This window comes from Nipponia nippon, unplaced genomic scaffold (assembly GCF_047370975.1).
Source record: "Nipponia nippon isolate SJK-2023a ecotype South Korea unplaced genomic scaffold, ASM4737097v1 scaffold_3, whole genome shotgun sequence".
Lineage (NCBI taxonomy): Eukaryota > Metazoa > Chordata > Aves > Pelecaniformes > Threskiornithidae > Nipponia > Nipponia nippon.
Genome location: NW_028262347.1, coordinates 16848057 through 16874767, shown reverse-complemented (window position 1 = coordinate 16874767; position 26711 = coordinate 16848057). Strand labels below are relative to the sequence as shown.

The window sequence follows — 26711 nt, the reverse complement described above, 5'->3', positions numbered from 1 at the left end:
TGCTTGCACAGCTTAAAAAAGCAAGACTGTTAGAGCTCAAAAGCATCTATGGACCAAATCCAAACACCAATACATTTTACATGTGGATTCACTTAACTTTTAGGAGATGCAAGGATATCTTAACAATAAAAAAACATTTTATTAACTAGGAATAACAGATCACATACACCAGCAAAAATACAAGCTTAACAAAAATGCTGAAGGCCATAAGCTCTCCCTGTTGACACATTATACCACTTTTCTGTTGCAGAAAGCTTTTCTAACACAATGTGAGAAGATAATGGCAAATTACTAAATTAGCATCACATCAAGCTTAGCGTTTCAACTGCAGAACAAAATATTTTGCTTAGCTTTCATCAAGTCCACTTAAAGTTTCATAAAAATAAGAATAATCAAGATGATACAGCTGTCTCTTCAATCTTATCTCAGATTTACGGTCTTGAGGGCACAGGCAGCCTGCGTGAACACCCATCAGCTCCCTCAAAACTAGCAAGCTCCCAGAAGAGCAGCAGAAACTCCAGCACAGGCCACAATACCTACATGCAGTTCTGACAAGACAATACCAAACTCCCTCCAATTATGGCTAAATTACTGCTTAGTATTCAAGATAGCTTAGGATTTTTTCCAAAAGCTTTCTTCCCCATGTTTTTTTTTTTTTTGACTGCAATGAAGCTGCACAGTACCAGGAGTGTTTTCAGAAGTCCCAGTCCTGCAGGAACGTGCGCATATAGCTAAAACATCCATATACTCATGTTTTTCACCAAACATTCTGAAATAGTCAAATGCTTGAAGCCCCCTCTTCCTCCCACTCCCCAAAAAAGGAATGTCTTCCTTTTTTTTTTTTTTTTTTTTTAAGAAGAAACTGATGGGAAAAAATAGCTTAAAGTTTTACCTTAAAATGGTCCTCTTCCACCAAGTTTTAACTATGGGCCACTGTGGGCTTGAAAATATCTGCACACCACCTTTTTAACAAAATTCTGGGATATGTTACTATTAAAAAGCTAATTTGTAGTAACTGCTATCCTGGAATATAACTTCCTTCATAGGTCTCCTGTCAGCCAGATTTGTGACTCCAGGCCTGAAACAGTGAGCTTTCGTTTTGAAAACGAGAAAATACCAGAGTGATAAGAAACTGAAAAGTTAAACCATTTCAGACCTGTTTGCACCAATGTGAGAGATGCTTGTCCAAAATTGTATGACTTTATCTTTTACAGGTCACTTCAGCTGGCAAAAGCCATGACAAAAAGGAAAATTTTTTTCTACTTCAGGCACTCTATCAAACAGCAGTGGTACACTTGTTCTTCGGAAAAAAAAGGAATCAAAGCTATAGGTCACTGAGCTTTATTCTTTCACTGACTAAATTTATCACGCTAGAATGTGTTCCTGTGAGAGTCACAATCTCCTTAGCCTATTTTTACATTTTGTTTCTCTTTTAGATCCACCTCCTCAATGCAGAGGCTGCTCCGCATGCAGTTCAGTAACATCCTGTTCGTGACGGGAGTTTCTGGTTCCTCACAGCTGGATGTCACATACATGGCTGATTCAAATGCAATATGAAACTATTTCTGTGCAAAAAATAGATCAGTTTATTGCACGATGGGATGGACAGAGCACAGTCCTCAACAATTCTTACGAATGTTCTTCTAGTTTTCCTCTCCCCATCCTCAAGAGAAATCCAACTACACGTGGACTTTGTTGGCTTCACTACTGATATCCAACTTTTAATCAGGAAATATATAACAGATATCTGAACTCTTAAGCATGGAAGCTCTAGATTTTTGTTGTTGTCTCTGTGTGTTTCTTGTAGTATTTTTCTGCTTTTTCGGATCTCTTCTACTACTGGGTACACTGAGCGATTATTTTTAGACCCCTGCAAAATTCCTCTATATAATTTCTTACTCTAACATCCATACTTTTGATTCAAACTTTTGTTTTCTTAAATAGAAGAGTTACTCAGTAAATATACATCTACAAATTGGGGAAGTATTAAATCATTCTACAACTGTCTTCTTCCTTATGTTTTCATTTCACTTTCCTGCTTTGTGATTTATGTTGTTTGGTTTTTTTTTTTAAATTAGTTTTTCAGACACACACAAACTCACTCTTATGGCCTCACTTGCTTATACTAAAAGACGAGATTTAATAAATTATTTTATATCAGAAATAGTGGAAAGCATCAAGCCAGAAGATTTGAACAAGTCAGGGCACATCATGGATGCTGCCATGTTAAGTTAACTGGTCGCAGTGTAGAAGAGTCCCATGGAAATACAAAAGGAGAAAGGGAGCTAAATTCTCTGCCAGGGAAAGCCAGGCAACAGCAAGTCGGGGTCATCAGCCTCTTCTCCTATGGCCTAGGAAGGGGTATATCAAGAGAAGAAGATTCACAGCAGCACCAAAGTTACAGCGAACATCAACCATCAAAACATTTTTTGTGACTGTTTTTGGTAAACGAGCTTGCAAAACCACTGAAGGGAAGTCCACACAATCCTACAACCTCCAACCATAACCAATGCCTGTTTTCCTGCTGCAACAGAACAGCAATCCCAGAATGAGACAACCAAACATTATGGAGAGGAAAACAGTGCTTAGAGAGTTAATACAATCTGATAATTCCTTAAGGTAGCATTTAATCACTGCATTAAAAAGCAATCATCAATTTCTGTGCAAGTAAACCATCAATAGACAGCTGCTTACTTATATTTGAAAAATGTCCTTTCATAGGAGAATGTTTGTCTTGCATACCTGACAACTAAACGTGTAGTTACACTGGATTATTAAAAAAATACTGGATATTGCAAATGGTTTACAAGCCAGTCCTTTAACAATAGTGCCTTCATGTGTTTATTATAGGCATTTTCTTACTTTAAAGCTAAGATTAAGCTATGTTTTATAGTTGTAATTCTGTCCTCCTACACATCCACAAGCAAATTAGGTCAATTCCAAACTATTTGTAAAACCTCCTACACAGAAAGGAGTTTGAGATTTTAAAACATACGAAGTTTAAAATAAACCAAGTCAACCTACCAGTGTCATAAACCTTGTGAACTGTCAAGTTTTTATTCTAGCCTAATAAGGCATGCTAAAGTAGTAAGAACCAAATGTGAGAATGACTGTCCTTGGCCAGAGGTTGCATCCACATTATGTTTAACAACATTTTAATAATGTTTATTATATAAGTTTCCCTAATTAACTTCTAAACTTACTTCAACATTTGGCATCTGTAACATCCTGTGGCAATGAGTTCCACTAGGTAATTATTTGCTGCATGAAAAAAACATTTATTTTAAACCTACTGCTGGGTAAGAGCTAGGAGTCATCAAAACTGTGTTATAAGAAGTGATGAACAATCATGCTCTCACCATCTTCTCCAAAACATTACAACTTTATACGCCTCTTGCGTTTCTTCTGAACTCATTTCTTTTCCAAGCCGCAGAGTCCTAACCATCCTGTTCAAATACAGGTATCTCTTTCCCCATATGTAACCTGATTTATCCTTACTAAAAGAAAGGACATCTGCAATTGTTTGTATTATTCCAGATCGGTCATGGATGTCAACATGACGTTTGTATAGAACTATAATGCAACTTCAAGACCTCTTTTTTAAGTAGTAACAATTTAGACTGCCATGCATGTTAGTGAGCCAGTTCTCTCCTGCAAGCATTATTGCATAATATTGTATTGTTAATGCATTTGCCATTTTATTAATTTGTTATCTTGTATTATCTTCCCACAACTGTTCACGTTCACAGATTTGGGGGTCTTAATATCGTGAATGGTGTGGGAGTACAAGCTGTTATTTTGCTGTTTAGCCCCTTTCCCAGACTTATTAAAGCAGCAAAGATCTCCACGTAGATCCCTACAGGAGCCTACTCTTGTCTTGTGATAACTGATCTTTTACTCTCATCCTCTTTTTTCCTATCTATCTTAAAAAGTTATTAACCTGAGAGGGCTTCTCTCTTACTTTTGTGGCCATCTGGTTTCTTCAAGAAACTTTGGCAACAGTTGTCATGGACTAGGATGGTTAGTTCACATGGGATATATAGTTCTAACATGACCATGAACTCACATCCAACCAATCTGCAAGCTATAATCTGTCTACAACAATCATATTGGCTCTCCTTTATTATTTTATATTCTCCATGTTCATTTTTCGTATTTATAAACACACGTCTTCTCATTTGATTCTATGACAATTTTAATTAATTTTGATAAGGACAGAGATAAAACTTTCTGGTCTGTAGCCTCACACATGTTATGCTACATTTCCAAATTCAGTAATTATGTATTTGAATTACTCCAGACCTGTTGGGTGTACCCTGATTAGTCCAAGCAATTTGTTATTATTCATTTTTATCAGCTTGTTCTAAAAGTTCTTCCCCTAACACTTGAATTTGAAACAGACAATTCTGAGACATCTCAAGTAAGCTCCAGTGCAGGAACCTTCATATACCCTCCATAATTAACACAGATGCAAAAAGAGTCTTTGTAAGATTTGCTAAATATTTATCTTCTGCTAGTGTTCTCACACCATCTTGACCCTTACCGGGCCTGGAGACTATTAGGTCTCTTGCTTCTGATGTGCCTGAAGAATTTCTCCAAGCTCCTTCTATGCCTGTCTTCTGGTTTTCACACATAACTTACCAGTGATGCATTCTCCCATCTCTCACATTTGTTTACAATTTCTACTTTATAAAGTTTCTCTTTACCTGTTACAGATTTCTCTCCTTTGCAGTTTAACAATACTGAGTTTGGGTTTTTCCCCGTTGTGATAGATGGCAGATATTTACCCTAACATTTAATACGGTAGCTCTTGATACCACTAAAAGCTTTATCCTTTTGGGTATTCCTTTTAACTATTTCCTAACAAGCTTGCTCCCTTAGCTGTAGTTCTCTCTGTAAGACGTTACTGCAATATACTTTACACTTGCTCTTAAAACAATATGGAAATCATATTCGTTATCGTTACTCTTGTAGGGTAGCTCAATAGTAATTTAATCTTAAACTATGTCTTGAGCACTGCACATTTCCCAAGACCTACTCCTCTTGTGAGCTGACAGCTTATCAAAACATCCAATATATTGTTCTTCATTTCTGCATTTACTGAGTCTTCACACACGTAACAGAACCATGTAATAACAGGAAATGCTTCTTCCCTCAGCATCTTACCTGCTTTAGCACTTCACAGTAATTTTCCATCTCCTTTACATGATAAACAGTCTAACCCTCACAGTATTTTGATCTATTTGCACACAAATTCAAACTGTAAGTGTAGTTTCTTCTCTAGACATACATAGCTTTGACCATAAACCCTAACATATAATAATGCATCTCCCAGTGTACAGTTTGCATTCTCATCTCTATACAAGTGTTTGCCCTTATACTAACATCCTCTTGTACCAATTTTCTGAGACGCCAAATACGTCAATATCTGGATTTCAAACCAGCATTCCAGCGCTCTCACTCAATCTTTCACATTTCAGATTTCGTCCAGAAGCCCATCTACAACTGCTACTGGTCTAATTGTCTTTTTCTTATATTTATAAAGAGAAGCAAGCAGTAAATACATACATGACGGTGTTAATCCCTGACAGTTGTTGAAACATCTGCAGACCACAACCCACAATTAAGGCTCTTCGAGTTGGAGGGTATGTTAGCATTCTGCAGATCACAGGTCCAGCTTAAAAAAAAAAAAAACAAAACAACAACAAAAGAATACGTAATAGTTCTTAAGTGATCACTATCAAGAAAATGTTCCCAAGACAATGTTCCCAGGCATAACAGGCTTTGCACCTTAGTTTCAAACAAATTTGGATTATTTCAATTATTTTTTAACAACTTGATCATTTCAGTTCCACTTTTCTGCACTGTACTACAAAGATGATTTTCAGGAAGTCCAGGCAAAAAAATGAAACAATTTTTGTACACATTGTATACTACAGGTAGCAAATGTACAGCTCTCCTATATCATACTAACAGATTACACATCTGCTGCAACTGGATGTACTCAAAGTTACCGCAAAATATCATTGTTGCTTCCTTTCTGAAAGCTCCCACTGTTACTGAGAGGTTACTTCAGAAATGCCATTATTCACTGCTCAGATCTGGATCTTGCAGATAAAGTGTTCTCTCTACGCCCCAAAGACCCAATTTCCACAAACCAGTTGAAAGTGTGGGTACTTTGAAGGTATGGGATAGATCTATTCTGCACAGCTGTAAGGCCAGCCAAGGGAGCACAAATTAATTAAATTTTTTCCATACCTTTGGTAGCAATAGTATGAGGCTGCATTCAAAAAGCAGAAAATGGTTTCTCAATGAAGAGAAAACCAAAAATTTCTGGCAAACAGAGAAATTTTTCTTCTCTGTTAATTTTAAATTTTCAAAGTAACCTATAAAAAAAAAAAGTAATACAGAAAGCTATATGATATCAGGCAAAAATATAAAATACTTGACCTCCTTATTTACTTGAATTTCTTTCTGCCCAGAGTGGTGTTTAGGGCAGAACATAGTCTGGCGAAAAATTCTGTTTTATACATCTTATCACATCTGCTATACCCACTCAGAATACCTGAAATAGATCACAATATGTACAAGACAAAATAGTTGCCATAAAAAAAAAAAAAAAGGTGGTGAAGAGGATCTACATTTTTATGTTTTCAAAGTCTTTCCTGAACATACAGAAAACATTAAATGTAGTGATTCAGTACAAAAACCTGTATGGGTCTGTTAGAGAAGAACGATTTACATGCGAAGAGTTTCAACTTCAGAAAGCTGACGACCTGTGAACACTTTCAATAGTGGAACTCAAGAAGGGGGTTTAGATAACATTTTCTTCACTGAAAGATAATCAGACCCGCCTAAGAAAAACTTATTTTCATTTTAAAATTATGGTATTTCTAATTCATATCTCAATTGTATCATCACTTAACTTTGCTTCTTTATTATTAACAGCAGAATGCAGTCTGACAAATTTTCCAGGTGGTTTCCAAGTAACATTAACATTCAGACAGTACACAGCCCCACCTGTCCTGCCACACAGCCACATCACTACCTTCCAAATGTCTCTGTTTGAGTAAAATCAACTGACAAATGGAGCCAATTTATATATCTGGTAAGATATTCTCAAGCAAGACACATGGTATCGCTGGGTACACAAGTATATCAATAGTCGAAGTGGCATTTCCTCAGTGAAAAAACAACAAAACCAGCACTCACTGTTAGCTAGGAGCAGTCTGGAGCTCAGACATACTCTTGGATTTCTCCTCAACTCCAAGCTTCACAAAGAAAAAAAATTTACTGACAAATACAACCATGAGCCTCATTTCACAAAATAACAGTCCTCAGGTTTTCATATTTGGCATCACACCTGAGCATGGAGGCTTTGGGCTTAAAAACCTTTATCTGGCAACTGATTCTGCAGCATCTGTCATGAATCCAGGCTGCTGAATGCCTACTAGATATCTTCCATTCTTCATAAACTTCCTATAAAGTCCTTAATGGAGTTAAAATCCATCTTTATCTTCAAAGGACCTTACAGCCACAGCCTAAATCTTGATGTCCGCCATCAATGACTATGCTCATCGAATAAGCTGGAACTCTACAGCAGGGGCTGTTAGGAAAGGAAGCAGAAATGTCCTAAGGAATTGATGCAAAGTTTTTAACAATTCTTGATTCACTCAGCTACTTGATGAAAGTTATATAAAACTCTATTCATAATACGGCATTGTACAAAACAATTGGAAAGAAGAGATTAAAATGAATAGCTAGAAATTAAAGCAGCTGCTCCCAGACAATGGCTTGCAACTCAGAGGGAGTCATGAACTCTCAACAAAATTTCATCACACAAATCAGTTTGTACGCCTGAAGTGGGGCCCTGCAGAAAGTTTAAGACCACGTAGTAAAGTTTAGACCTTTACTTTAGAACTTTAGACCTTTAGGGCATCCAGTCAGCTAAATTCAGTGAGTAATTTTTCAGACTTCTGATTAATTGTATCAGAAAAATGATGCTAGAAATCATCATATCAGTTCCAGTCAGAGATTTAAAAGTTCCACTCCAAATCTGTACCATGGCAACCGCACATATCAATAGGCATACACAAAATTAAAGGATTTTCTTTCATAAAATTCACAGCCTTCAGGTTTACAAACCAATAAGTGGAATGAAAGAAATAAAAGAAATCGTTAATCTCTGTATTAAAGGAGCTTTACAAACTCTAGTAAAAACCCCAAAGGACTTTGACTGCAAGGTGGCTGTTTTTAAAACAGAAAATGAGTGTGAAACTTTTTATTAAAATTACCTAGCCCTAAAACTAACTATACTATTTTTGCATTTTCCTATCTTCAATTCTGCCATCCATCTTCTGTTATGTTCATATATTACAGCCCTAAACCAAAACAACTCTAAGCAAAACATGGTTGTTAACAACACAGAATGGGTCTAAACTAAAAAATGAAAAACAAAACAAGTTTTTGAAATGAAATACATTTTTCTTCTGAAAATAAGTCTTCTGAAAACTGAAATTGTACTTCAGGAGTTCCTGATAAACATTAAATCTGCTGCTAGTTATTACAATAGATTAGAACAAAACAATAAAAGCATTAAATCTTTAAAAAGTGAAGCAACTTAATTGCTTACAGAACTAGAGGGAAACAGATGATGCAAAAGATACATCACCAAAAAATTAAACATTTGGCAATTTTTACAGTGGAAAAAATAGATATTTGTCTCCAAAAGTCAGAATTTTTTGTTCATGATACTTCTGCCTCAATTGCTGTTGTTTTGTCTTCAGCTCAGAGACTTAGAAACATTCCTGCATTTGAACCGCTTCATTTGAACTTGAGAAACCACCGAGATGTTTGTTTTCCTCCTTCTAATCTATGAATAAAAATGAAGTCAAAAGGATGAGACCTCCTAATGTCACGATTAATTTAATGAGACTAGATTTGGTTGGACTGTTTGTGCTGTGGTTTCAGATAATTACTTTATCTGAAGTAAATTTCCTTAATGCATATGTTTACAAAGGTTCAAAATATGCTACAGTAAAGGGCAGCTGAAGCTTCTACTAGTGAGAGTGCAAAATGGCAGCAATAGATAAAGAGCAATGGAAAAACAAGGATACTGATGTTGTAGAAGGTGACATTACATGAAGTGATGATACATGAAGTAGATTGCTGTGTTCTAGCTGGCTTTTTCTTAGCCTGATCTAAACTGTCTACCTAACTAGACATTCATCCTTATAAGCAAAAGGTAAAAATAGAATTCGGAAGTTTGGCTTCACATCCAAAAAAAAACTTATTAGCTTACATTGAGCTAAACAGGGCAGGAGGAGCTGTTCTTGTCAAATCATTACTTCTGGAAAGCGAGTGATGCTTTCCAAATGTTACATTTTATGAGTGGTTATCTGAAACTTTAACACCAGCTTCCTACATTTTAGCTGCTGTTCTTGTTACTAGGCATAACCCACAAGTAAGTTAGGTTTAGAAATTGTGAATCACCTGGTAAGGCATTTTGGTTTTCCTCTTTAGGTAAAATGGATTGTATGGCGATCATTGGAACTTGAGTGTGATCCACTGCCAACTAAAAGATATAGAGACTTTTCAAAAACAATGAAACAAACAAACCCTAGTTCTAAAAGGAGTTTAAATAATGAAAGGTAAAAAGCAGAAGAATGGGTATTAATGATGTCTTAGCATCTCCTCCTGAAAATGTACTGCATACACTTCCAGGGAAATAAAAATATTGTAGATAGACATAAAGCCAACCTAAAAATCCCTTAGCAAATGCAGGCAGACATCTGGTGCCTGGAAACCTTGCGATCCCCCATCCCTCAAATTATCAGTACAATACTTGGCAAAATTTCACAGTCAGGAAACTATGGTTAGAGACTGGGCTCTGCCAAAGTAATTTGCAGGTTCAAACGTTCTTTTGCCAGCTAATCTAGGTGACAGCTTGTAGCAACAGCTTAAAACTACGTAGGGCTCCTGCCAGCATTTTGTGCTCTTGCTGTAGAAGAGTGTTTCCAAAAAGGCGGGCTTAGCCAAGCAACAAGACAGTCACTCATCAGTTTAGCATCAATTAAGCTCAACCTTCAGATTAGTTTCTGAGACCCATTCTTGTCCTAATACCAGTCAATACCCTCTCTTGCATCCAGATAAATCTTTAAAGAACCGGTCTACAGTTAGAAATGGGACAAAAAAAAGAAACTTCGGGCTGGTGATCTGGATAACAGAAGACAGACATGGGAACCATTTCCCTGTTTTGCCTTTCCTTACAAAATGACAACTTCCAGCCCAGCTTTCTCTGCATCATCTGCAGAACATTCCTCCACCTAAGACTCCTCTAAAGCACTTAGAGCTAGCTATTATTTTCTGCATATGAATGATATACTAAAGCAAACACCCTTTCCCACTCCTAGCCTATTACATGATTATTTTCTAGAAGTATCAACTTCATTCATTTTTCCTTTCTGTAAGATTTACCAAATCACAAGAAAATAGAACTAGCTTTAAGATCAACACTGCATTCTTTATCCTGAGAAGATACAAAACAATTTCACCTAAGTACAAAGCTCTTCCTCACTGTCTCACAATGTTTGCCGTAACATTGGAAGAACCACTCCCAGCACTAGAGGAAACTTCCTACCTCATAGAGCTCTGTAATCCTTTGAGAAAGCTTGCTTGAGTCTTTTTTTCTTTTCTTTTTTTTTTTTTTTTTTTTTAACAGCATAGCTCCCCATCAGCCAAGAATGAGAAAAGACTGCGAGCTTGCCTAATAACTGAGGCTTAGTATTTTTCAGTTTTCCACAGCAAATATATCCAATGGTATAACAAGACAGCCTGCTCTAAAGGCAAATAAAAGCTAATTAGAAATAACCGTTTTAGTTCTAGAGATTTAAGTAGTGCAAGCAGCTTTTCCGCACCCAGTTGAACTGAAAGGGGTTTTTTGTTTGCTCAGGAAACCGAGATTTCAAATAAACGGTCCCTGCAAATGATCTTTTTAATCCATACACCGAGAACAGAAACACTAAGAATAAAGATTTTTTGTTTTGTTTTGACAGCAAGTTGGGTTGGTCTTTTGAGAATCCTGAAAACAAAGCAATTTTATTTTATCTGTAAAAGGGAAAAAAAAAATAATCTTTCCCTTGATACCACATTCTTTGATATAAAGCTTTAGTGACAGAAAATCTATATGACCGAGTACTTGCACAAAGGCGGCGGCAGTTAAGAATACCTTTGAATAGGACAAGAAGCAGTGGCAAGTAGGGAAGCAAAAAAAAGGAGTCCATTTCGGCTCTGTATGACATGTTCTTTATAGAAAACAGAAACTACTATAGTGAAGACCTTTAAAAGTGGAGAAACCATGACAAAACTGATAACAAACAGAGAAGAGTGGCCATTTACATGATGCCAGGGGGAACGGAGAGAAGCAGTCACAATGACCGACGAGAGGCCACGCGGGTGGAGGAGGGACCCCAGTGTGGTACTGTCAGACTTGTGGAGTGGAGGAAGGACGGAGGGGGACATTTACCTGTTTCTTTGATAGGAAAACTGGGGTAGGGACAGAGAAAAGCAAGAATCACGTTGTACGCTCCTTCTAGCTGCAGCAAGCGCCTTAGAAATAAAGCAATAGGTGATACGGCGGGCTTCTGCATACCTGCAGCCTGCGATGTGGTTTTAGCGAACAAACATTTCTTTTCATGGTCTGCTCTAGAACCGCTTTACATAGGAAACAGTAGCGTGACCCTCACTTAAAGCTGAAGAATGCAGATGAAGAAAGATAAGATGATGGAGCTAGCACTACGCAGGCACAACCAAAACATGCCAAGTGTTGTAACAGCCTGAAGAGCTTCCCACTCCACACTCTCATCAAGTTATGAAGTGCAGTGCAGAGCATTTAGCAATCTGAAATTAGAAAGCTTTTTTTCTTTCCTTTTAAGTTGAGGAAAGACACTTAAAAGAAAACTGCAGTCAGGGGAGTATCAAGAGTGCGCTTTTTTTTTTGTGTGTTGGAGCTGTTGTTGCTGTTGTTTTTCAATTAAAAGAGCACCAAAAAAAGCTGGTGACTCAGAGTTCCCTCCAACCCAGTCAGTAACCTACTCTCAAGCTGATCTCCCCAACTGCTACTGTATTAAACACCCATACAGATACTGTATTTTATTTCCTGGGAAACACACTTCAAGTCTTAATTTTTTGTAATTTTTTTCTACCAAAAAAATCTTACTTTAGTGATATTTTTTTCCCCCTCTGTCCCTTGTTTCCAAATGAAATATCCCTGCTCCTGCCCTAAGCCAGTGGTTTAACAGTGAAACCAGATTTCTACTCCTTGCCCTCCAAAAGAATGAGACACAGGGACACATTCCCAGGAGGGAAGAGGAAAAAAGGGAAATTTAATAAAACTGAGAAAGGAGCCTGGAGGTCAATGAAAGTCTCCATGGGAACTTTTGGATAGAGTATTTTGCATATTCACTCTTTTTTTAATTTTATTTTATTAATAGCACATTTAGTTTAGACCATCTCCTTAAAAGAAGTTTTAAAAAATCAATTTATCTAGGGAGCCTGAAAAAATCCTCTCACTCTTTACAATTCAGATGCCATTAGCATAAGAGCTTCATTAAAAATAAAAGTAAAGAAAAAAGTTAAATTAGAGATGAGGTCCACATTTAAACAGATTTTAAAAACCTGGTTTGAAATCAATATCATTTTAGCACAGCTCAGCTGGGTTCCAAAACTACCAGAGAAGAGAAAAATCCAAAAGTCACTGCAGGTTAAAGTACTTTAACTTCGTCTTGCTAACAAGACAGCACCATCAATGGATGTATAGATGACAGACAGCAGAGCAGACCAGTTTGAAGCTAAAAATAATAGTCTTAAGGAACTGCTTCAACATTTTGTTTTCTTTTAAACTGAAGCATTTGAACTTGAGCACAAAACTGAGTTCCACTGAAGACAGAAGGACAGATATACACTTAAACATTTCACTGAACTGAAGCCTAAGATCATACCTTATCTAAAAGTACTAGCCAGTTTACGACATTTTAGTATTAACCATCTTCTGTCAGAAACACAAAGGGCTCTAAGACAACCATTACCACTCAACAGCAGCATGTTTTTCAGCAGAGAAGGCCGACCACACCCTGGGAGGAGGAGCAGGAGCATTGCCAGCAGGTCAAGGAAGCAGTTCTTCCCCTCTACCCAGCACTCGCCAGACCCACAGCTCGAGCAGCACACCACATTGCTGCATGACTCTGGAGGAGAACCACCAAGGTGGATAGGGCTGGAGCACATCACATACAAAGAGATGCTGAAACAACTGGGATTGTTCACTTTTAAAAGAGAAGGTAACAGAAAAAGCCTTTGCTGTCTACAGCTACCTAGCAGAAGGCCAAAGAGAAGATGGACCCAGGCTCCTCAGAGGTGTGCAGGGCCAGGACAAAAGGCAACAGACAAGCTGGAATGCAGAAAATTTGGACCAGATGTGAAACCTGTTTAATTTGTACCATGGAAGTGGTCAAATGCAGAAAGAGAGATGCAGTTTATATACTGAGCATGACATCATATGGTATGGAATATCCCAAAGCCTTTGGCCAGTTTGGGTCAGCTGTCCTGGCTGTGTTCCCTCCCAGCTTCTTGCACTGGCAGAGCATGGGAAGCTGAAAAGTCCTTGACTTAGTATAAGCACTACTTAGCAACAACTAAAACATCAGTGTGTTATCACATTATTCTCATCCTAAATCCAAAACACAGCACTATACCAGCTACTAGTTGGAAAATTAACTCTATCCCAGCCGAAACCAGGACAACAGGTTATGGTCAAAACTTCACTGAAGAAGTTCCCGAGCAACCTGCTCTGACTTGTCCTGCTTTGATTAGGGATTGGATTAGACAACCTTCAGAGGTCATCTACATGATTGTTACATGAAACCTACATCATTCTAAGATTTGTGCTCATACAAAAAAAAAAAGCAGCCTTACATACAGATCCTCTAAAACTCAGCCATCTCCATACCACCAAGAGCAGATCCACCCCTTTTTGCAATTTCAGTCCTAGGCTTCATTAATTGAGAACCTGTCAGTCACACTAGGCTGACAGTTTTTACTCTGAATTTATAACCTCTGCAGAGAATACAAATCAATATTGAAATCAGCAAGTGTAAAATACTCAGTTGACAACTCCCATAACTGGTATGAAATATGACATAGCAATAACGGAGACCTTATTGCAGACTTTCAATATATAAAGGGGGCTTATAAGATAGATGGGGAGAGACTTTTTACCAGGGACTGTAGTGATAGGTAATGGTTTCAAACTACAAGAGAGTAGATTAGATTGAACCTAAGGAACAAATTCTTCACTATGAGCGTGGTGAGGCACTGGAACAGGTTTCCCAAAGAAGTTGTGGATCCCCCATCCCTGGAAGTGTTCAAGGCCAGGTTGGATGGGGATTTGAGCAACCTGGTCTAGTGGAAGGTGTCCCTGCCCATAGCAGAGGGGTTGGATCTTTAAGGGTGCCTTCCATCCCAAACCATTCTGTGATTCTATGATTGTTAAGAGCTGTACACAGTTCTGGTCCCCTTTGCTTTCTCCCCCTGACCTCAAGAAAGGAATATGGTAGACATGGGGAAAGATTGAGAAAAAGGCAAAAAGAACAATCAAATTAATGGAACGGTTCCAACATACAGCAGTGGTAATACTAATTTTACTAGACCCCTGGGTACTAAAATGCATATGCAATTATATCATATTAGTGTACTTATATCTGGATTCACAACAAGCTAACATTAACAGACTGTTTAGTGTGATTCTGCCTTCGTTAGTATAATAGGCCTCTGCTTTAGCTACAGCTGAAAGCAACAAATCAAGTACACCATCCTTCAAGCTGGAGAAAAGGAGCTCGAATAGGAGTTGGGAATACAAGAAAAGTTTCATAAAAATGAAAAGGGGCACAATGAAGGTAAGTAGAGAACATGGTTGTTTCAAGAGAAGACAGAAAAAGGGCTACATAAAATGGCAGATGCAAAACCAAAAGCATAGTTATGACCTACCATGCATTGGCCACTATCAAGACAGAATGGTGATGAGATAGACTTTATCTGACACAGCCTGGCGATTTTTACCAAAGTGTGAAAAATTCACAGTGTCGTGGATGTCTGTGGTCCAGAAGACAAAGGGCCAAGTTTTTGCTGCTGCAAATTATATCTCGCTGGAGCAACAATTCCAAATCAACCACCTGCTTAAGTATTATCACTGGCTGAACTAGTAATAATTTACAATTTAAAAATGCAGAGAACAGATCATAATATCTTGGGCTATGATGTTAAGAAGTGTTTTATCACAAGAACTGAAGATTATGAAAAGCTGATGTTCATAACAGTTTTCAAATCTTCCAATTTCTGGAGGATTCACAAACAGCCTATGTGAATTTTTATGTGCCAGCCACTCTGGAGTTTCAGACATAATAAAGTACTTCACAATAAAGTACAGTTCTTCACAGTTTTGCATCAGATATAGTCATTAGCATCAAAGCAAAACCCGCATGGAAGCAGTTTACTTCTATTTGCACCAAGAAGAAAGCCTATGCAGAATCAGAACCTCTTCTGATTTATTTTATAATGCTGTCAGTGGTACCAACAAAATTCTTCCAGCAAGATGTAGAGACTGGTTTTGATGTACCTCCACTGCACAGTGAAGTCTTGTTGTTTTCCAGGAATTAGAAAGAGACTGCCTCTCCATAAACTTCAGAGAGTTTCTCAAGAGTAATTCTTGCTAGGGCCAGCAAGACTGGCAGTAAGTAGCAAGATCTAGGTAGAATTGTTTGTATAACTGAAATATTTTTTGCCTGTTGATTAATAGGAGAACATACTGTGGGTCTTGCTTTCATTAAATCTTTTTTTAAAAGTCATTTCAAAACCGGACACACAGATGTCCTGTATCATCAGCTGTGACTAACTCGGTGAACAAAGGATCCTAGATAAATCAGAATTTAAAAAAGATATACTATAATGCTGCACAAAACAGCAGGCAAAAGGCATCCTCCCGTGTCATGATGCTGGGTTTAGGGAAAATAGAATTAATACTCCATAATGGACAGTTCAAGGTCTCTCATGTACTATGGAACACATCTAATCTGCAAGCTGCTTGCCTTACATCAAGTGGAAATCCTTCTGACCATTTTCAGCATAATGAAGACGGAATGAGATTGCCTAAAGGCCATGTTTATGAGCAGTTTCTTTATAAATATAAAATATTTTTAAAGCCAATTCTTTTAAAAGCTGTTGAAAATCCAGTAGAGTATAAGATAATGCTTGATCTCTTTTCCCTGAGTTAAGTATGCTTTTTTGCTTAAAAAAAAAAAAATCAGAACCATACTCCTAATAATGCTTGGTTGCACTACAAGATAGAAGCATGGAGGACAAGGATCTTTTCATTGCTTCTGTGCAACCTCACAGATCTAGCAGATAGAAAGGAAGATCATAAAGATTTTATTACATCATTTAAAGGCCTGAGGCCCATTTTTCAAAAAGATACAGGAATTCTGAGAGATTTCCTCATGAATTTCAGTAAATATATTTTTATGCTGATTTTATACTCTCATCAAGTTAATCCACCATCTAAAAGAAAGGATAATATCCAAATGATAGACATGGTTCAGAAAACACTATCCTGGCTGTAAATATATAAAAAATGGTATTTATGATGCATCTCAGTCTCCTCTTGTGCTCCCTTACTGAACTCCCTCTGTTATAAAATTTTAAACAGAAATTTTTAAGTTTTGGACAGACATCATGTTTTTAACCTGTGTTTCTTATGCAGCAGCTTACAGCTAGTCCTTATTAGAGGAGGCGGCCCCAATAACACAAGGAACCATTAAGAGTGGAGCCAAGCCCCACAAGAACAAATGCGAGGCTCACAGGAAAACTGAAATATTTCAAAAAATTTACACACATTTTGATGTAACTATCAAGGACTTATACTGTTACACACTCCCTAGAAGATGTACAAAGATCAACTGATCTCCAAATACACCTTGGGCAAGGACAGGTCAGAGTTTGTCCTCAAAAAGTCCCACTTGAAAGGAAGAGTGCACACATCTGCTTCCCTCATGAAGGTCATCTGCTTCAAGACCACAACGTTGGCTGTCTGCACAGACCACGATACATTATCACGTTAAAAGATAACGTGTAATTTTTCCCACAGAGAAACAACGCACTAAGAAAGCCTCTGCACACCAAAAGATGAAGGGGAGGTTCTAAGTAACATGCAGAGCACAGACTTTCAGTAGCGCATTGCTGTCCAGGACGTGAGGAGATGCGATTGCAGGCAGACACAGGTAGGCTGGCAGGAGGCCCCTGTGGAGAGACGCTACCAAAAATCCAGCCGGGTTTGGGAGTAGAGGTTGTCTGAAATTGTTTTGCTTGGCAAGGGTTGATTCCCCCCCGTTATTTTGGTACAAGGACAGCATTGCCAAAGCAGCAGAGTCCATCCTACAACGGCATTCTCAGGGCTGTACTTGCCACGGGAGCAGGCACAGCTTTCCCTCGCCCCTTCCCACCACTGTCACCCACAGGTACCGCGGGCCTCAGTGCAGAGGTCCTGCCTGCGGGCAACGGCTCTGCTGCTGCAGAACCCCGAGGCCACATCAAGCACTGGGTACTGGTATAGGGCACAACTGTTTCTTTACTGGAAGATCATCCAGGACAGATGCAGTTTTGATTCACTTCCTTACTATTTTAAGGCATGGAAGCTTCTGACTTCTATGTAAAAATTACGGGTTTGTTTCCAATACAGGGCAGATTCAATCAGGGTTCAGCCTACCCCGTGCGCAGGTACTTTGATTTTCAGCTCTGAACAAGGGCAAAAACCACTGTGCAACTCAAACTGCCCTGCAGCACTGAAGAACACAAGGGAACATGCCCTAGTTGACAAATGAAGATTAAATAAAAAATAAGTAAAAACCGGATTGGCACCAAAACGATTCTTTCCTTTGAGTTCGTCTACATATACCCTCCAGACTATAACAGAAAATCACTATTATAATAGTATCAACATAACCATCTAGTAAAAACAAACTCTTTAGATTCTTTGGGTTTTGTAGGCACTACTAACTCCCCAAAGCTATGTCCCTGGGTCTATACATCTGTGCCAGCAACCTGCTTTCAAGATCATCCCAGCTGTCCCTAAAGATGCTACACAGGAACACGTTACACTCAGCTTCTTCCTAATTTCATTTGCTAATGCTCGTTTTTGCAGGGACACAAAAGAGCAACAATGGAAACAGAACGAGCAACTACAGCAGCACCAGGGAACATATAGCAAAAAATCAACAAATATACTTCTATATGTAAAATATACAAGAAAATCTACATGTTAGGCAAATTGTTGCATGCTGTTAGAACCTGCTATTTAAATACTTTTAGTCTGCTCAGGTTCCAGGCCAAGTCTGCTGGAGTTCAGAAATAATACCTGGGGAAAAACCATCTGTGTTACCACCTTCTTGACATTGTTAAGGGCTCAACTTAACATTATGACTTGCACAAACGCAGCAAGCATTCTCAGCTGTAACACTATTTTCCAAAAAAGGACTCAAGTTCCTTTATTAAAGGCAGTAAGAGCCTAAACTGCGTTAAGGGAAGAAGCTGTTTTTAGGACCAACATGAATTGTTACCCAGGGCTTCAGAAGCATACATGCACTACCTAAAGCCAAACATGACGCAAGGCAAACTTCACGTAGTGATTCACAACATCCCCAGGGGAAGTATGTGCTTAGCAACTAGTGGTTACTGAATAGCATTTTATTTTCCCCAGGAGCTCCTGGTTTTCCTAGATTTGAAGGCAAAAAATAGCACTAGCGTGGCTGGAATTTCAGGTAACCTTCCTGGCTTCAGGGCAAACTGCAGATTTCCCAAATGTGATCAGCCAGAAAGATGGGCTGTGGCACAGAGAAGGGGCAGAATTTTACCCAGACATGCACTTCCTCTCTAACACACAGGAGCTACTTTTCCTGGCTGTTTAACTACTTTCCGGAGGCAACACAACTTGTTATGAAAAACAGATGTTTCAAGGATAAGTTCTAAAAAGAACAGAAACAGTATCAGTTCTACCTCCTGTTTACCAAAAAAAAAAAAAAACCAAGGGGGCAATTACTTCATTTAGAATTTGTCAGGCTGCAGAGGCTGACAAACCTGAAGGCACCAGCAAAACTGCTTCATACCATCTCACGAGTTACAACAGCCTGGTTGGCATTGGATTGGGTCAGGAAACAATGAAAGTTAATTCTCAGTGCCAGATATAAGAAGCATCTGCATCTTTATATGGATACCAGGAAAATATTTTCACGTTGCTCAGTAAGAGCATCATTGCCCAACTGTGCCTTCTGCCAGCTGTCACCAACCTATTAAGCAGGCTGAAAGGAAAAATTCTTGCGCAGGAAGTCCGGGGGAAACTTGTAAACAAAAACAGAGGGAGAGCAAAGCTGGAAGAAAGCTGCAGTGTTTGGGCCACCTACGTTTCAGGATGGGTTTCCAAATATCTCCATTCACTGACCTCGCATTTGCTGGCTTTCTCTGAGCTGCCACTTAGTCACTGAGAGATATCGCTGCTTCTGATCATGCAGGCTGTGAAGCTAATCTGGGAAGCTAATTCAGTTCCATTGTCCACGTATACACATCTATATACATTCTCTGCTTATATACACCTAAATGCATTCTGCACCTACACAGCTAGGATGAAGACACCAGCAGACAAGTGCGGAAGAACGTGCAGAGCGGAGGTAAGAATGACTTGCCTGACCACACCACGTGGAAAAAAAAGGCAGGTATAAAAGTACAAAAGTACCAAATATAATGGAAAATCGAGTTTACGACATAGAAATGACACCACCTTTGATGAGTTCACACTCTCAGGCTGACTTTGGCAACCAGACAAACCAAGGAAGTTTTCCATTTTGGAGAGCACCTAGGGTAACGCATGCTAGACAATGATAATTTTTCATAGAAACACTGACAGATAAGGAAAAAGCAAAGAATGCCTGCAGTCATAAACCGATTTCTGCAAGTGTTTTGCCAAAGATAATTACCAGCCTACAAATACATGAAGGATTCGTCATTGAAGTACCCAACATTCATCTGAAGGGAATGGTGGATGCTTAAGATCAAATACAGTAACACTTGCAGAATAACACTGAGCCATAATACTCATCTGCCTTGATCACTGCATCTAACACAATAAAATGCAAATGAATCATCTATGATTTGCATTACCAAAAATTACTCAACTGTAAATTCACACTTAGCGTAACACACTAAGTGCAAGCTACAAGATTTGGGTTGAAAAGTTTGGCCATACCATGGCAACTTTGAGATCAACTCCACCACAACGAAAAGTAGTTTCCTTAAGGAGAGAAAATACTATGAAGTCTTTTCATCTTTGGAGAAGTGCTAACTTTGGTTGGGGTAAAGGGAGGATACACATAACCCCACACACGCAATTATCCTTAACGATATGCTTGTACACTAAGTTATACAACGTATTTTAACACAGAAGCTCACTCATTTATAAAGAAAATTAATTCTCCTGGGCAACACGCAGTTTAGGAAGCAGTATGACCATATGCATCTCAGCAAGTAATGCAGTGCAGTAGGTGGGGATCACCAGGTTGAAGCCGTTTGAAGCAGAGGTCCCCAGATGTACACGAAACGCTATTTGTAGGTTTTATGTCAGACTAGATTTAGCCTGGTCCCCTAGGCAGAACTTTGCCATGTTTCTAACAGAAGCTGCCCTGAGAGTCTATCATTGATTTGAACCTTCACATCTCCAGAAGAGTCCGAGCACATTGAATGCATCCCTGGAGCAGACCTCTGGTTTAATTTCCCCTGAAGGAAGCTACTCCATGGGCACTAACACCACTTTGCAATCTGAACAAACAGTATGTGGGGGTGATGACAGGAGACGAGAAGAGACTCACTGCAGAGCTACGCTGCTGTTCGGAGCCAAAATGCTAATACAGATGTAGTCAATGCGTCTTTTAGTAGCTGACAGCAACTGGAATGGTCCTGCATAAAACCACACTAGGAAAAAAGCAATATAAGCTGCTCCTATAAACTACTAGGTTTTATGTAAAATTAATTTAGAAGAAATATAGGACAAAATTAATTCAGTATTTTGTAACTCTAGCACCATGTATTCAATCATGCAGCAGCTCCCTATGGGTTTGAGTTTCATTCTTTTTCCTGTCTTTTTTTTTCCCCATCTTTTTTTTTTTTTGCCCCCCCCTCCTCATTACTAGTTTTGCAAGTTCAGCCTAAAACCTGAGAGTCACCTCAGGTCCTTTACCATTATCGTTGATAGCTTTTGACAAGAAACACAAGACATTTTTTTCCTGTAGAATAAATCTTTTTCTCAACAGAATTGCAAGGTCCTATTCCCTCCAGCAGGGCTGTATATCTTTTTACTAGACGAACTTAGTAAATAACAATAAAAAACATGGGGGCTGAGGGGGAGCAGGGGAAAAATAAAGGCAAGTTCTGAGAGCTGGTTGTGTTCTACGCCCTTGTATTGGGTTTGCATGGCAAGTTTTTGGTAGCAGGGGGCTACATGGGTGGCTTCTGTGAGACGCTGCTAGAAGCTTCCCCCATGTCCGATAGAGCCAATGCCAGCTGGCTCCAAGATGGACCTGCCACTGGCCAAGGCCAAGGCCAAGCCCATCAGTGATGGTGGTGGATATTTAAGGGGAAAAAATCTGCATGGCAGCAACTGCAGCTGGAAGAGAGGAGTGAGAATACGTGAGAGGAACAACTCTGAAGACACCAAGGTCAGTGAAGAAGGAAGGGGATGAGGTGCTCCAAGTGCCGGAGCAGAGATTCCCCTGCAGCCCATGGTGAAGACCATGGTGATGCAGGCTGTGCCCCTGCAGCCCATGGAGGTTAATGCTGGAGCAGATATCCACCTGCAGCCCAGGGAGGACCCCACACCGGAGCAGGCGGATGCCTGAAGGAGCCTGTGACCCTGTGGAGAGCCCATGCTGGAGCAGGCTCCTGGCAGGACCTGGGGACCCATGGAGAGAGGGGCCCACGCTGGAGCAGGTTTGCTGGCAGGCTTGTGACCCCATGGGGGACCCACACTGAAGCAGTCTGTTCCTGAAGGACTGCACCCTGTGGAAGGGACCCACACTGGAGCAGTTCATGAAGAACTGCAGCCCATGGGAAGGACTCATGTTGGAGTTCATGGAGGACTGTCTCCCGTGGGAGGGACCCCACACTGGAGCAGGGGAGGAGCATGAGGAGTCCTTCCCCTGAGGAGGAAGGAGCAGCAGAGACAACGTGTGATGAACTGACTGCAGCCCCCATTCCTTGTCCCCCTGTACCACTCGGGGGGAAGAGGTAGAGAGAACAGGGGGAAGGTGTTTTAAAATTTGATTTTATTTTCTCATTACCTTACTCTGATTTGATTGGTAATAAATTCAACTCATTTCCTCAAGTCAAGTCTGTTTTGCCCATGACCGTAACTGCTGAGTGATCTTTCCCTGTCCTTATCTCGACCCACGAGCCTTTCGTTACATTTTCTCTCCCCTGTCCAGATGAGGAGGGGAGTGATACAGCAGCTTGGTGGGCACCTGGCGTCCAGCCACAGTCAACCCCCCACAGCCCTCTTCTTGCATCCTGGATTTTCAGGGACAACTGACATAGAACAATGGAAAAAAATTATTATTTTAGAATAGATGCATCAGAAGAGGTATGGGAAGCTTGAATAAATTGGCTTTTACTTTTTAAAATCAGTTTAAAGAAGTTTTTGCCATGTTGCTACATTTTGGATACTGAAAGTATGCTTTCAATTCAAATAAAAACGCAAATCTTGTCCATTAGGAACAAATTTAGGTACACGCTATTGTTACTAAGCCAACGGCAATGCAAACATTGAAGAGATTAACTTATCAGTGTTTTAAGAAAACACTAGCTTTTCTTTGGACCAACCTGCACACACCTTCTCACCATTTAAATGCAAGCCTCAAGGCAGGTGTCCCATCCTGGCAGTCACCTGCAGCATCCCAGCTCACCTCCTCCTTCCCAGCCTCACCCTGCAGACGCCACTGGCCATTTTGCAGCAGCCGGTGAGGTCCCAGCTCCTGCGCATCTCACACTTCCCTTGCCGGTCGGTGCCGGTTGCTTGGAAACACCACAGGAAAGGAGGTTTTGTATTGGCTTTAGATAATGATGAGCTCAATCGATAGCAGCTGACTGAAGACAACATACTTTTAAGTTTTTCCATATTTCAAACCAGCCTTTGCAGTATTAAGAAAAAACCATGATGCATTTAAAGAAGCTGAGCAAGAGCCAGGACCGAATTGGGACGAAGGAAAACAGAAACCTGTGGCTGTGAGCCTAGTGGTAATTTACTGAAAGAAAAAAAAACACCAAACTTCTCAAAGAGGTAGTTTTGAAGAAAACTATTTGCTGCTGTCAGATGAGAGGGCTTAGGAGAAAATGTTGACTTGTGCCACAAAAATACAATTGTTTTCTCCCACATTGACTGAAAGTACATCAGGGCATTTACATCAGGGCGCTTCCAGATGCATTGCAGACTTCTGAAGAGGAATGCTGGCTCTTTCATTTCCAGTCCAGACATAGGAGTTTCCAACCAGCGGCTGTTTCTGCTTGAGTCACTCTATGTATGATGGGCAGCAGCTGGCTGACAAGGTCATCCAGGTGACAGTGAAACCCAGGTGACTGAATAGAGCATTTTTGCAGGAACACTACACACTACCTTCTGCATCTTTAAAATAACATATAAAAATGGAAGTGGTCCAATATCACTTATCGTTAAAGGAAAGCACACAAGTTTCCCATGAGGAATACTGAGGCTGGGCTATAACTCACCATCCACAACAGACTATGGGAGAAGCAGCGAAGATGTGGGACCCAGCAACATTTCCATCAGCAAGAAACGCCTAAAATTCAAAAAAACAACACTCTCTACAAAAGGAGCTGGGGAGGCAGCAGCTTGTGGGAGAGGAACAGATCCAGAGGAGTGATCCCACACACATGCCAGCAAAGGAGATCAGCACGTTGCCCTTACTCGAAAAGGACACGGGAGGGTAGGTCTGGCTCCAGTGCCCGGAAGCTTTGCAGCCGAGTCAGGCAACTGCTCTTCCTTCTGTGCTCTCTACAGATGGCCTGCAGCGAGGGTGCCGTCCTGTGCCACTGGGAAGCCAAGGGTTTACCTCAAAAACACTCAGCGACCCCCTGCCACGCAGCTCGCTCACGTGTGCTCAAATCTTCCACCAGTCTCCGTCACAGCTACAGAGAAATTGGATTTTATGGAGGAAGTGCAAGCCTCCAAAGATGTGATACGTGATGCTATTTATATGAGAAGAGAGGCTGAACATTTTTATACATTGATTCTTCCAGATAATTCACTCTGTAAACTAACCTGCGAGCATAAGTCTAGAAGAAATTGAAGTAATGTCATCCCACTGTGCTACAATACAGGAATTCAGATTTTAAACAAGCGCCCTTCCTCAGTAAAGGACAGCAACTCAATTCTGTGATTGAGAAGAGCAGTATTTCACTTCACCATTCACGTCTGATAGATGGTATTGCAATGACAGTGATTTAAAATGGGAGGCTTTTCTATTCTCAGTGGACAAAGACAATGATCACAAATGTCACCTACATGACACACTTCTTCCCAAGCCTCAGGTAGACAGAAGCTCTCAAAAGCGGACGATGTGACATAACAACAGAAAAAAACATATAGTTCTGTCTAGAAAAGACCCATCAACATTTAAGTAACCATTTCAGACTACCAGCATACAAAATGAGCGCCCGCGTGCCCTTTCTTCTGTGCCAGGTGACACTGAACCACCCTGACTCTTCAGCCCATGAAGCTCTACCAATAGATACTGCCGTAGGAGAACAATCCCCTAACTCAGCATTTTTTACCCAATTTCATCATTTAAAATCAGGTCTCTTAACACCCTTCCTAACACCACACTCTATTTACACTTTGTTCCTCCTGAAGGCCAGGTACTTGGCTTTATAATCTCAAAGTTCATCAATGACACTAACTCCCTGTGACATTACACTGCAAGGACCAACTTGAAAGATTGTAGAGATTGTAAATTTTCAACAAACGCACTGTATAACTTTAAAACAACTAAAGAAAAGTCTTTACACTAAAAACAATTTCAGTTATTCCAATCTCAAGCACTGTGATACAGATCTAACATCTGCGTGTCCAACATCTTCCCTTATTTTACAAGGATGGAAAGAAATATTCAAGAAGGTAATAAACACATTAATCTGTCCCTGAAACAGTGACTTTTGGCTGTTCACATTTGGTATATGCTGCAAGGCAAGTCTCAAAGACATGTAGATACTAAAGAGCAGAAAACCAAAATTAATTACAGCATGACAACAGCTTCTCAGTTAATAAGAGGAGAACAAATGTTTATTTTTTGCTTGCTCTTGCTTTCTCAAAGAGCACCACCACAATACCAGCAGTCTGGCGTCAAAGAAAAAAGTGAAGTGAATAATGCAAGACTTTTTAGAATGAACTATACAAATAATTCAGTTGCTCCTTCAAGTGCATTTCATGTTTTGTATAAAAAAAGAGACAAAAGAAAATCCATAGACTGTGTTTTAAAAAGATTTTTCTTAAATTCGGTGGACATACTCAGTTTCAAGAATTGAAGAAAAGTAAATTTAACCTGGAAATGTATACAGATATGTACTCAGAATGAACATTTCAGCCATCTCTTCCAGGTATACCAAAGAAGTACCTTTGATGGTCTTGCTTGCCCCAGAAGGAACAAATCTTTCTGGACACGGATAGCCCAAAAAGGTTTGAACAGAAAGATTCAATAATAACTTATCCTTGTGGAGGGAAAGAAAAACAGTGTTATTAAAACACTACACTTTTAACAAGTGAGAAAGCACCCTCCCTTCTCCCTGCTCTTTTTCAGAGTCTGGTTGTTCGTGTTGATATTGTAGATTCTCAGAATTATTGGGGAAACTTCAGCTGTGACTTTTACAAGCCCAAGTTTGTTTCTCATTCCAGTATGGCAACACTGTCATAGCCTGTGCAAAGTGCCCAGACCGATCTTTCGGAAAGTAGATGAACTCGGGGTAGGATATTGCTGAGATGCACTACTGCGTCACTCATTCACAAATGATGCAGTACACTAAATGGAAATTGTTTTACCGAAAATGTTACCTGATGGCATAGTGCTATCACAGAAGTATCAAACATTCATCCTAACCCCAGAGACGATCACTACTTCCTGCTAACAAATAGGCAAAGTTGAGGACATTGTTTCCAAGGACTAATGCACAAGACTGACTATCCTTCTGGATGTGACATCCTTAGTAAATAAGCTATAAAAGAAAAGAAAATTCATTTAAGGCAGGCTGACATGACAGATACAGACCAAAAGTAAGCATGCGCAAAATTTCAAGTTCTGATTTCCCTAAAGTACAGCAAAACCTGCAGTTGCAAGCAGCAAGTCTCAGTTCAATTTTTCCTAAGCATTCCTTGTAGATACCCATTCATTAGCCATTGTTATTGAAATAGTAGAAGAAACAAGAAGTACCTATCCCTATAAAATATCACAAGAATTTAAAAAAATCAGAAGACAACAGTAGATCTCACAGAGTAATAAAAACAGGTTAAAGAAATGAAAATATGAACCAACGAAAAGCTATAGGACAGCAAGCACTCCCCA

The 26711-nt window shown here is 39.6% G+C and overlaps 1 protein-coding gene across 1 annotated transcript in view; it reads right to left on the bottom strand.

The window, feature by feature from the left end:
• The window catches only part of SLC2A13 (solute carrier family 2 member 13), a 165702-nt gene that overhangs the window by 84660 nt on the left and 54331 nt on the right, over nt 1-26711 (bottom strand). Inside the window, exon 4 of the mRNA XM_087765967.1 lies at nt 5569-5677. Within this exon, the coding sequence (XP_087622093.1) occupies nt 5569-5677 (109 nt within the window). The remainder of the gene's footprint in view (nt 1-5568; nt 5678-26711) is intronic.